This window comes from Stigmatopora nigra, chromosome 19, assembly GCF_051989575.1.
Source record: "Stigmatopora nigra isolate UIUO_SnigA chromosome 19, RoL_Snig_1.1, whole genome shotgun sequence".
Taxonomy (NCBI): Eukaryota; Metazoa; Chordata; class Actinopteri; order Syngnathiformes; family Syngnathidae; genus Stigmatopora; species Stigmatopora nigra.
In genome coordinates, this window is record NC_135526.1 from 10,639,581 (window position 1) to 10,652,557 (window position 12,977).

The 12,977-nt window shown below is 41.9% G+C and overlaps 1 protein-coding gene across 4 annotated transcripts in view; it reads left to right on the top strand.

Annotated features, from left to right (window-relative positions):
* The window catches only part of hlcs (holocarboxylase synthetase (biotin-(proprionyl-CoA-carboxylase (ATP-hydrolysing)) ligase)), a 57,439-nt gene that overhangs the window by 35,037 nt on the left and 9,425 nt on the right, over positions 1 to 12,977 (top strand). For all 4 annotated transcript variants that reach the window (XM_077740309.1, XM_077740307.1, XM_077740306.1 and 1 more), the window contains 4 exons: positions 1 to 102; positions 2,031 to 2,098; positions 4,502 to 4,662; positions 8,439 to 8,553. The exon at positions 1 to 102 is cut by the window's left edge and continues 179 nt beyond it. In XM_077740309.1, coding sequence (XP_077596435.1) covers positions 1 to 102; positions 2,031 to 2,098; positions 4,502 to 4,662; positions 8,439 to 8,553 — 446 coding nt within the window. The remainder of the gene's footprint in view (positions 103 to 2,030; positions 2,099 to 4,501; positions 4,663 to 8,438; positions 8,554 to 12,977) is intronic.

The following is a 12,977-nucleotide window of genomic DNA, read 5'->3' on the forward strand; positions in this document are numbered from 1 at the left end:
TTTCTGTCTGGATACTTATTGTGATAACCTGACATCTGGTTTGCTAGGGCATACCTTGCTATATGCAGAGGTCGTTTCATCTACCATGGACCTGGTTGAAGGGTAACAGTTACATGTTTTTATTATCTAGTATTTATTAGAATCCCAGACATAGTTAGTATGAATGGCTTCTATTTTTTTTTACATAAACATATGCTCATGTCCATTACTAAAATTCAGATCACACACCTCTCATATTGCATTGTATTTTCAGCAGAAACCTGCCATCCATCTTTCCAGGTGTGGCGAACATGTTGCGCACAAAGAGCAAACATTTTAATGTCAAAGAGCCAAACACACCATGCAATGTTATTCACGTTAACAAAAATCCAATCTGCCAAATTATTTATAAAATATAATTTATTTTTAATGGGCCCGGGAGAGGGAAGCCTGGGCCTCCCTACTAAAGCTGCTTTCCCCGCAACCCGACTTCAGATTGAGCGTCAGAAAACAAAAGGAGATGATAGATGAGGTGCTGGTTCAAGTGCCCAAGAAAACAATTTCTACAAGTGGGAACAAAAAAGTTTAAGAAAACATCTTTCATCTGCTTCCATTCAATAACCACTTGGTTTCTTGCGATTGGCTGGGTAATGTGATCTAATCCTGCTTTTTACATTCCTATAAAACATAAAAACAATTTGTTAATATTAATTAGAAAATATACCAGTAGTTTTTACCATTATGAAAATGGTGAATAAATAATTTATTTTTGAATAAATAATTTGTTTTGCAATATTAATGCTATTTAATCTTTCATTCACTTTCCTAGTTGCTTGTCCTCACAAGGATTGTAGGGGTTGCTGGAGCATATCCTAGCTTACTCTGGGTATCAGGCGGGGGACACTTGGCTTTATTTTATTAATTCATATTTTATGACAAATACAAATATCGGGGGAATTCGCCGTCCTCAACCTTAACCCGAAGTCACCTTACTTGCATGTCAGGTCTGACAAAGGAAGAACAAAATCCTTCTCGTTCAATTATCTTTCATTATTAGCATAATCATGGATATCAATGCTCTTACCAGTAGGTTGTCTAATAAGTAGATTCAATTCTTGCAATTTGTCATTTGTTTGGGCAATTGCAGTAACTATAAGTCGATTTAGCAAAGACCGTAACAACACCCACACAATGTCGAAGAACAGGGTGACCCAAAAAGATGCGTACCCATCAGTTTCGAAAACGTTTCCATTGGTACGCATCTTTTTGGGTCACCCTATTGTAGCAAAATAGTCATTGAGATCACCACAGAGAAGGCCAATTATTTCTACTTGTCGAAGGTCTTATCCCACCAGTCTGCCCAGGAGGACGGCTCCAGTCCAGAATTCCTCTTCATTTCTGGTTCAGGGTCTGCAGGCCTTCAATGGCTCTGGTTAAGGACCCATTGGGTGGCGTGTCGTTGAGTATATAGTCCCCCATGCACCCTTCTCCTCTGGAATCTTATCAACTTCCTTTTTCGGTGATTGTCAACGTCTTCCGCTTTTTCTTCGGCTCACTAGAAGCACCAAGGGATGGAGAGCGTTTGGGAGGCATCACGAAGGGCTTCACAAAATTTTGGGCTTAACTTGGCGAGAAACGTACTGTACAGCACGAGATAAGCGTGGACTGATGCGTGATGCGGCCGTGATCCCCATGATGCTTTGCGCATACATGCATTTTTTGTGTTTTTAAATTTATAAAATGATGAAATTACTAATTCTAATTGAATATTTTGTTTCCACAACCTATAGGACGATGTAATTTATAATTTTAATTTAATATCTTTAAATTCTTTTTTTTTCTCCTGAAAAAAATCCGCGAAGCTCTGCAGGCGCAATAGCTGGTACGCGAAGTAGCGAGGAATCACTGTATTCAACTCTCATGAATGTTCATTCATGTTTACCACAATGTCCAAAGTTTGTTGAAATTGGGGATGTATGTAAATGATTCGAAAAACATTTTCTATGAAAACGTTTTGTTTAACTTGTCCCCAAATATTTGCTTCTCTCTAGACTAAATCTGCATTTACCAGAGAACGTTGGTCTGATTGTCATCGCTGCTCAACAAAGTCAGGGTAGAGGTCAGTGCACCTTGCATAATGACTGCATACATAGTTTCCATGAGGAAAAAAAACGGGTTCTCTTAATATATACCCGTGTGGATTGCCCCTATCTAGTGTGGTTGTCAAGTGTATTTCTGCAGTCAAATCAAAGTTCAATTGGAATAAATGTCTGAAAAGATCAAATTTTTCATTCATAGAATTACTGCTATACAGTGCTGGTCAAAAGTTTACATACACTTGGGAAGAACATTATCATGGCTCTCTTGAGTTTCCAGTTATTTTTACAACTCAGATTTTTCTCTGATAGTGATTGGAAGAGATACTTCTTTGTCAAAAAAACATTCATGAAGTTTTGTTCTTTTATGACTTCATTATGGGTTAACAAAAAAGGAATCAAATCTGCTAGGTCAAAATTACACATACAGCAACACGGATTAGCAATTTTGGTGACTTAGAAAGTTGTGTCAGTGAAATGAGCTTCATAGCATGGCCTCTTAGCTTCTTGTGTGTGATTATGAGTGACTACAGCTGGTGACTTCTCTGAGGCCATTTAAATAGGGCTCATAGATGCAAAAGCCCACAAATGCTACAATGGGAAAGTTAAAGGAGCTCAGCATGGATCTGAAAAAGCGAATCCTTGACTTGAACAAGTCAGGAATGCCACTCGTAGCCATTTCAAAGCAGCTGCAAGTCCCAAGAGAAACAGTGCAAACAATCGTTTGTAAGTATAAAGTGCATGGCACTGTTTTGTCACTGCCACAATCGGGAACAAAACGCAAGCTATCACCTGCTGCTGAGAGAAAATTGGTCAAGAGGGTGAAGATTCAACCGAGAATTACCAAAAAGCGGATCTGCCAAGAATTAGAATCTGCTGGAACGCTGGTGTGCACAGTCAAGCGTGTTTTGCATCTCCCGACTGAGAGGCTCCCGTGCAAGAAAGAAGCCCTTGCTCCAAAAGCGGCACCTTAAGGCTCGACGGGAGTTTTCTGCTGATAACATGGACAAAGATAAAACATTCTGGAGGAAAGTTCTGCGCTTTTGGAGCCTGTCCTCGCTAACTATGGGCACCTGGCGAGGGACACCCTGAATTGTCGGCCAGCCAATCATATTCATGAGCATACATGTGTGAATATGTAAGATTATAGCCAAAGGCTAATTTCCATCTTTAGACCCTTGTTCAAATCAACACGGCAATACAGGACAAAAGACTAGAAAGCAGCATAGAAATGATGAGACACACACACAATTAGCACAATTCTAGTCAGCGTTGTGATCACAATATTGTTCATCTAACAGCTAGGGTTTGGGATGATTGTCAAACATGTTCAGAGATGGGAGTTAACTTATGGTAATTGGTATTGAGTTCAAGGTATGTGAGGCACGAACAGAGAAGGCGCTTTGGCTGGATGCATGCTTTTTGAAATCACCTCTAAAGCCACCTCTTGTTGGTTTGTTGGAATAATATTTTTTTACAAATTCTTGCAGTGGAGGAGGGAGCTTTGTGATGAAAGATTTTGTAAACTAAGGTGATATCATCATATTTCACAGTATTGTTCCAGTTCAGGTGTTTGCATTTATTTTAATATCTGAAAGTGATTCTACGGATTTCTGTCCATTAATTTCAGAACTTTGTAATAAACGTTCGAGAAAGAAAATGGCGGGCCGTGGCCCCCAATGTTTTCAGCAAGCCCTGGGCGACTTGACAACGGACATCTTGGCGCTTATTTGAAAATAGAACTTTCTGCAGTGAATAGCTGGGAGCAGGGGTCTCATACTCAATTTACCTGAGGGCCGCAAGAGGCAGAATCTGGGTGATACTGGGCCGCATCAGGATTACCACAAGAAAAGCGCTGATAAAACATTCCAACGTTATCAAATATCTTTATTTTTAACTAAAAGGAATGGATTAAATAAATTAACTTAAAGATTAATAAAAAAAAACAAATCAATAAGTGATAAAAAAATAAAAAATAATGAGAATACAGTAGATATACAGTGGCTGGCTAAGTAGAGAAAACTAATTATTTTTATTCCGTTTCAAGTGTCTGTATTAACAGCTCTTTAAATTTTAACAAAGTCAGCTTTAACAAATAAATGGGTGTGTGTGCATCTGAAAACTTTCTGGTGGAAATTCTTCCGAAAAGGACGTTTGTAAATGACGTGGAAAGGCGTCCTTCCTTACAACTACATTTAGGTCAGCACGCCGACACATCTGAATTTATTTATTTATTCATGTATTTGTTTATTAACTTACTTATTAACTATCTATTTATGTCTAAAATGCGTTTCTTTTTTCTGCTTCCTCACCTTCTTGTTACTGTGACAACGAAATTTCCCGAATACGGGATGCATGAATTTATCCAATCCAATAACAATTGGGGGGCGCAAAACATTAATATATTAACATTTGTTCTGCTGCAGGAAGAGGAAAAAATGCCTGGCTGAGCCCTCTGGGCTGTGCCATGTTCACAGTATGTGCTCGGGTTAAGCTGAGTTCAAGACTTGGACGGAAGATTTCCTTTCTGCAACATCTGGCAGCTCTTGCTGTAGTAGAAGCTGTACGAACACTACCAGGATATGAGGTATACATATATAAGTATATGTATACCTGTATGGTGTACTTGTATTGTATGGAACTAAAGATGTGCACATTATAAAATGGAGGGGAGGGAGGGAGGTTTAGATGGAGAGAGAGAGAGACTTGACGAATGCACTCGTAACGTAACATACACTTTTAATTTAACTTAAGTGCACTTAGATTCTTATACACACTAAAAAAAGTTTTAATCGTACATTGCACTAAATTTAAACATTGTGCAATTACCAAGGCAAAGGGGTTAATGTATTCCACCGCGGCCTTCGAGGCAACTTCCTGTTTCTCCATATGTATGGACGAGGCACCTCAGTCACGTTTTTCATGTCAATCATGTTTTTTTTTAAATTATTTCCTGCTTAATATTGGTTGTCATTGTACCCTTCATTGCACCAGCTTGCTTTGGACCCATTGTGTTACTCTTTATTCTATAATTGACTAAAAAAAAAAAAAAATTAAAAAAAATGGAAAAAAATCAAGCCAGACTAGCCAACGACGACCACGTACAACTTTCGTTGCCAGCAAGGGCTGCCTTGATAAGTTTAAGCGGCGAGTCGGACTTAAGAGTGTGTCGTTGTATGGAGAGGCAGCCTCTGCAGACGAAGCAGCAGCGAGGCATTATGTTCAGGATGTGTTTCCGGAAATAATAGAAGAAAATGGCTATGTCCCGGAGCAAGTCTTTAATATGGATGAAACGGGCCTCTTCTGGAAGAGGATGCCGTCCCGAACATTTCTTTTCAAGGACGAACTTCAAGAGACAGGTTTCAAAGCTCACAAGGATCGAGTGACTGCTCACATGTGGCAATGCTGCAGGATTCATGCTGAAGCCCGGCCTTATCCACAGGTCACATAATCCTCGAGCATTGAAAAACAAGAACAAAGCGTTACTGCCAGTGTACTGGATGTCTAATAAAAAGGCACGGATCACCAAGGCCCTCACACTTGATTGGTTCTTTAACTCTTTCACACCACAGGGCTTGCCCTTTAAAGTGGTTCTCTTCATGGACTGTGCAGGAGGTAATGCAACTAATTTGCATAATGAAGGGGTACAGGTGGAGTTTCAAATCTCATCGACTGCAACTCAAACCCACTGACAGAGCAGGACCTACAGGAAATGACCTAATCGGTGAGTGAGGAGGAAGACGAGTCTGCTACTGACGAAGGTGACAAAGCTGTCGAAGCTGACGAAGGTGGCCTTATATTGCGTAATTTACAGGACCTCTTCAATGTTGCCAAAGACCTCCTAAAAAGGGCCAAATAAATGGACGATAACATGGTAAGAGCCGTCGAATTCAGCAATCGTATTAATGACGTCATGGCTGTTTATAGGCGCATCTTCATCGACCAAAAAAAACAACGTTCACAACTCCCAATAACGATGTTTCTTACGCGCAAAAAAACATCAGAAGATCCTCCTGCATCCCTTACGCCACCTCCTATAGCCACTACGCCGCCTCCTGCATCCATTACGACACCTCCTCCGGCCACTACGCGGCCTCATGCATTTTCTCCTGCATCGTCTGCGGCGTCATCCAAACCCCCAGAAATAGAAATTATGAATGTTATCTGTTGCGCAAAACGACGGACTAATTATGTTAGCTAATTGTAGTGTTTTCTTGTTTTTGAAAGCTGAATAACGATAATTGGTTGTCCGTAAGTAAATTGTTCGGTAAAACAGTGTTCTAGACCCTCAATTGTTATTGTAAACCAGTGCTTCTCAAATAGTGGGGCGCGCCCCCCTGGGGGGGCGCGGTGCGATACCTGGGGGGGGCGTGTGTAACCCTGGGGAACAGGATTTTATTTGGCCGTACTAGTATAAAGTGTAATTGCGCATCCACAACAGTAGCTGGCAGTGGCGCTCTCATTGTTACTTCTGTCATGTTTGTGAGAGTGCAACATTTCACATGTTGTACCTATAACACTTTTATAAAATGATTTTATTTATAGTCACGGTGGGAAGTGGGGGGGGGGGCGCGGATAATTTTCTTCTTGCTAGGGGGGGCCTAACAGAAAATAATTGAGAAGCACTGTTGTAAACAGACAACATATTTTACTGTTTTTTTTTGTGTTATAACATGAATTTCACTCTCTACCCTTTTCTATATGGTGCACTATATACAGGGGGGAGGGTATACTGTGTACCTGTATACGTTTTTTAAGCATTCTTGCCGCTACTTCGCAGATTTTCAGTTCTCTATGTAGAGGTGAACCCGACTACATCAAGCCAGAATTTTTTTTACTTTACGCACCAGCTCTTTCCAAAACAGAGAGGTCACATTCCACCTCCCAAGAGCCAGTTTCTGGAGCTGGGGATCAGACCGCTAAGGATTCCTCCTTCGGCTGCCGCCCAGCTTTCGACCAACCTGACCTATTTGGCCCCTTTCATAGGTGGTGGGCCAATGTGAGGGGAACCCACGTCGCCTCTTTGGGCTGTGCCACCAGGCGCTCGCCATCGTGCCCCTACTCCGGGCCTGGCTCCAGAGTAGGGCCCTGGTAACCCGCGTCCGGGCCAGGAAAATCGTAGTTCATAGTTCTTTCTCGTCATAAGAGGTCCTCTCAGCCATTCAGCTTTCACCGAGTTGTGCATACATGACAACAACAAACAGACAAATAAATAATCAGGAAATAAGAAATAAATAAGTAGTCCAAATTGGATAAGCAGAGCGTTCTATTTCCCTATGAAGTCCATGATGAGCTCCAGACCGATCATTCAATTACTGTTATAGGAGCGTGAGATCTTTCTTGGTCAGATGGAGGAGCTGTCAGTGATCTCGTTAGACTACAACGGGAGACTTATGTGCTTCTGTGCTAATATGTGCTGTATCCGTTTTAGATACCGCAACCAAAATGGCGCTCTTCGAGCGGCAGCTGGTGGCCACGGTAGCTCCGTCCACTCTTGCTCATTTTGTGTTTTTGCTGCTTTGATGTCTCGATGATTTGATGATTCCATTTACTTTGATTTGCTTTTACTTTGTGCTTTGCTGTTCTGTCTAATCACCCTCTTGCCACTGCCATAATGTAATTTCCCGAATGTGGGATGAATAAAGTTATCCAATACAGTGCTACCTCATTTATGATGAAAAAAAGAAAACTGCAATTGTCATTCTTCCGGCCAGGTTATCGTAAATCTCTCTCTCTCCGTCTTTCTAATGTATGTATACAGTACTGTATGTATTCTCTCCCTTTTATTAATAGATTATTGTTTTTACTTAAACATATAAACGCTCTTGTATAAACCTTCAATATACTTATGTGGTCCTTAAACATAAAGTATAATACAAAATATATCACTAAATTGAATTTGAACAATTTCAACTTATGAACAAGCGCTCGGAACCTAACTCGTTCATAAGTAGGGGACCGTCTCTAACCTTAATGGCTGGGTTGATTGGAACAAAAAAAAAACAGTGGCACTTGAGGACTTTTCTATTACAAGCTGGTCGAGAGACTTATCGTGTGAGCTGGGGTTTGGATGTTAATTTGTTTAGCTTTGCTTTGATTATCATGTTTGCTTGATTTCAATTACATTTATATTACATAAATTATATTTATATTTGATATATAACAACATTAGACAGTCAAAATTTAGGGTGGTTTTGAATAAAATGTTTAGTAATTATTTAATTCACTATCCAAACTGCTTACTTTTACAAGTGTCGGGTGCTTATCCCAGATGACTATGGGCCAGGGTTGGAGTATACTCTGAACTTGTTGCTAGCCAATCACCAGGCAACTTTTAAAATTGTTTATATTTATTGTCCTCAGGATATTGAACTTCGGCTTAAGTGGCCCAATGACATCTACTACAGCAACATTATGAAGCTTGGAGGAGTTCTTGTGACTTCCACTTTAATGGGCTCCACCTTTCATCTACTAATAGGTACCCTAAACATAACCCTGTTTCCTGTCACTCTTGGATTTTTAAAATTAAAGTAATACCTTGAGATACGAGCTAGTTAGGTTTTCCCTCGGACGATTATTTTCTTTATAAAATGATAAAAAATATATATATTAGGGGTTCTACGGGTCATTGAACGCCTTGAAAATTATTGCGTTTTAGTTTGATTAATGTAATAAGGGACCATAGCTGTCAACTTATACGTTTTACACGTATTTTATACGTTTTTTTACCATTTCAAATCCTGTACGCCGTACACCGACTTTTGTACAGGGAAATTTTTTTTCGCCAATATTTATGAAAACCGATCTCAACAAGACCGTTTTGGCTAAAATCCAGATAGTCTCGTAGCCTGGTAGCCAACGACACTACTGTCATCGATCGTTACTATTGTCACGGTAAACCAGCAAAAATTATTCTCAATCGTATGTATTTTTTTAGCGGTGCATACGGCTATATCAATAAAGGATGACATGCGCTTGCGTAGATATACATAGAGTAAATGTCGTGGAAGCAAGCATGGAGGAGCCACATAGTAAGAAATGAGTTACCGCGAGTAAACATGCGTCGTACTGTGCTTGTACGTTTTTGGGGGGGTTTGTACGGGGAATCATAATCATTTATAAGGGCAGTTATCGGCAGAGGTTGACAGGTATGTAGGGACAGCCCATATCAATGAACATATATATGTAAATTGTAGATAAACAATGACACATACTAGGCCAGTGGTTCTTAACATGGGTTCGATCGAATCCTAAGGGGTTTGGTGAGTCGGTCTCTGGTTTGGTGGAGCCTCTGCCATGGAGGTCAAGATACATCCACTCATCTTGAATTTGAAAAAAATCATATCTTATCAATAATAATCAGTGAGATTTATGGATGTGGGTGTGTTGTGTGTGGTTCGGTTAGGATTCTCTCGCTACGTTTGTCCGAACCATGCATCGTAGAGAGTTGAATTTTTTTTAATGATTGCCAGAAATGGCTGTCGGATCCTAATAGACGAGTGATTGAATTTCATCACCTTCTCTGTGTAAACTCAATCGCTGTTTTTACACAGTCCCTTTAACGCACCACGTGGCTGATTTGTCGTAAGATAGGAAACCTTTCCATGTCATTTACAAATATTATTTTTGGAAGAATTTCAGCCAGCGACCTTACAGCTGCTCCCCGGACCACATTTTTTTCTGTCTTGACGGGAAGCTCGGCGAGACACGAGGCTGCTGGCCGCCCTGACCCGATTTAGTTCTAAGGGAGAACGCCTTTCCACGTCATTTACAAACGTCATTTTCGAAAGAATTTCCGCCAGCAAGTTTCCAGGTACACACACACACACACATACCCACACGCGCATTTATTTGTTAAAGCTGAAAGATGAGTTGATTTACGGATGGTTGGATGTTTTATAACATAATTTGTAAATGACTTGGAAAGGCGTCCTACCTCAAATCAAATGAAATAAAAAGCCTTTACTGTCATCATACACAGCTGTGTATAACGAAATTGGTGGTGCTTTTCCACAGTGCGTAATATAAAAAAATAAAAAGTCTCATCCTGGCAAAGTACATTCTCAAATATTGCACAATATAAGCTATTGCTCATTGTTATTGCACACCCCAAAGTTATTGCACAGAAGGGATTGTGTGTCAGGCTAACACAAGTTGAGAGTCCTGATGACTGTGGGGAAAAAAACTGTCCCTCAGTCTATTTGTCTGTGCTTTGTGATACCTGTTACGTCTGCCAGAGGACAGCAGCTGAAACAGGTTTTGACCAGGTTTTGACTGAGTTCTTCACTACTGCCGGGATGTTGGTAGACCAGGAGAGCTTGTCCGTGACAAGGAACCCCACGAATTTGATCGACTGGACCCTGTCTACGCATACTCCATTTACTAGGAGTGGAGCGAGATCTGTGCTGCGTTTACAAAAGTCCAGGATTATTTGTATAGTTTTCATGGTGTTTAGTGTGAGATTGTTCACCAAACACCACAAAGACAGTTTGTTGACCTCATCTCTGTAGGCAGACTCATGCCCCTCTGAGATGAATCCGACCACAGTGGTGTCATCAGCAAATTTAATGATGGAATTAGAATGATGGATCGGTATACAGTCATGTGTACAGGGAGTATAGAAGAGGCCTCAGTACACAGCCTTGAGGGGAGCCAATGCTCAGTGTAATGGAGGAAGACAGGTGGGGACCAGGTCTAATAGTTTGTGGACGTTTGTTTAAGAAGTTCTTAATCTAGCAGCAGATAGAAGAGGGTAGCCCAAGGTGGGAGAGTTTGTCAGACAGAATGTCCGGTATTATAGTGTTGAAGGCTGAGCGATAGTCAATAAATAAGAATATAAATAAAATCAGACATAGGCATTGTCGTCATCATTGACTTGACTAAAGCCTAAATGTCAGCATACCCAGCTGCGTATGACGAAATTGGTAGTGCTTCTCCACAAGTGCGCCCTCACAGGCAAGGCCCAATAAATGACATTTTCAGACTCGTTAGCACTCCGCCACAATGTATACATCGCATCACCCCCTAAGCGCCACCAAATCCGGGCGACTGCAAGTTTGCCGATACCAACAAGAATACAATAAAACGGATCACTTACCTCTCACTGTCTTCTCACTTACCTTCAGTCAGCCAGTAGAAGGCAGATCCACGCGCAACATCCTTCATGTTACCTTACTCCAAATGTATTTCATAGGAGGGATTTGTGTTGTGTCGTGCTACTGCAGGTTCAGAGTCCTGACGGCTGTTGAAAAAAAGCTGTCCTTGAGCCTGTTTGTCCGTGCTTTGTGGGACCTGTAGCGTCTGCCAGAGGGTAGAAATTGGAACAGGCCATGTCCAGGATAGTATGGGTCCCCAACAATGTTCCTGGCCGGCTCTGCTGAGATAACGAGGGCTGGCAATATCTTCCAGTGATGGCAGAGAGCAGCTGGCGATCTCCTGGGCAGTGTTAATCACCCTCTGCATGGTTTTGTCTGCTGCCGTGCTTCCAGCATACCATACTGTAATGCAGTATGCCAGGATGGTCTCCACAGTGGCTCTGTAGAAGGTTGCCAGAAGCTTGGTGTCCAAGGTATTCCTCCTCAGTACCCTGAGAAAATTGAGTTGTTTCTGGGCCTTCTTCACCACTGCTGTGGTGTTTGTAGACAAGGAGAGCTTATCCATGACGTAGACTCCCAGGAATTTACTGCATTTATGAGGAGTGGGGCCAGATCTGTGCTGTGTTTGCGAAAGTCCAGGATTATTTCTTTAGTTTTCGTGGTGTTGAGTGTGAGATTGTTCGTCGAGCACCAAAGAGACAGTTTGTTGACCTCATCTCTGTAGCCCGACTCATCCCCACCTGAGATGAGTCCGATCACGGTGGTGTGATCAGCAAATTTGATGATGGAGTTTGACTGGTGGGCTGGTACTGAGGGAGGGATTGTATTCCTGATGTGGCTGGCCACAAACTTTTCAAAGCACTTCATGGTCACAGCCGTGAGTGCAACAGGCCTATAATCGTTCAAGCTGTCAATGATTGGCCCCTAGGGGACAGAGATAATGGTGGCAGATTACAGGCAGGCTGGAATGATGGATTGTTGCAGGGAACAATTGAACATTTTCGTGAAGACTCCAGCCAGCTGTTCAGCACAGGCTTTGATCACCTTGCCAGGTATTCTGTCTGGTCCAACAGCCTTCCTGTTATTCACAGACTGCATTACTAGTTTCACTTCCTGTTCCCGGAACTCCAGTGTATTGCTGCAGGGTGGTGGTGTGGGTGTTGAGACTGTGTCTGATTTGTCAGTCTCAAAGCGGGCAAAGAAATGGTTCAGTTCCTCCGATAGTGAGGCCGTTACTATGACGACCGTTAGCTGTCTCGGTAGATAGTATGGCCTGCATCATCTTGGTAATAGCTCCAAATCCGGAGAACATTGAGTGTCAATGATCCTACTGTCACCACACCATTATATTTTTATAAACATGCAAAGTCCTCCGCCTTTGCTTTTTCCTGTTAGTTCTTTGGAATGATCGTTCTGAACAAGCCTTCACCTAACTAGCGATACCGCAGCGTCGGGGATATGCGGGTGTAGCCACGTTTCCGTGATGAGAATAATGTTGCAGTACCTTACAAAGCTGTTGGTAGCAATTCGAAGTTCCAACTTGTCGATTTTGTGGGTGATGGAATGGGCGTTGGTCAAAAAGATACTAGAAAGCGGTGCTTGGAGTGGTTGTTGCCGTAGCTTAGTAGCAAGGCCCGCCCGACATCTGCGGGCTTTGCTTCCTTTCTCTTCGCCGTCTGCAATGTTCTTTGGAGTGGGTTGGCCATCCACGGAGATCCCGGAGGTCTCCGGATGTCCTCGGGTATATCGAAAGTCTGTTTGTAGTATGTCGTGAAATTGGGCATCTCGCCTCTCCTTCCGAAAGTGA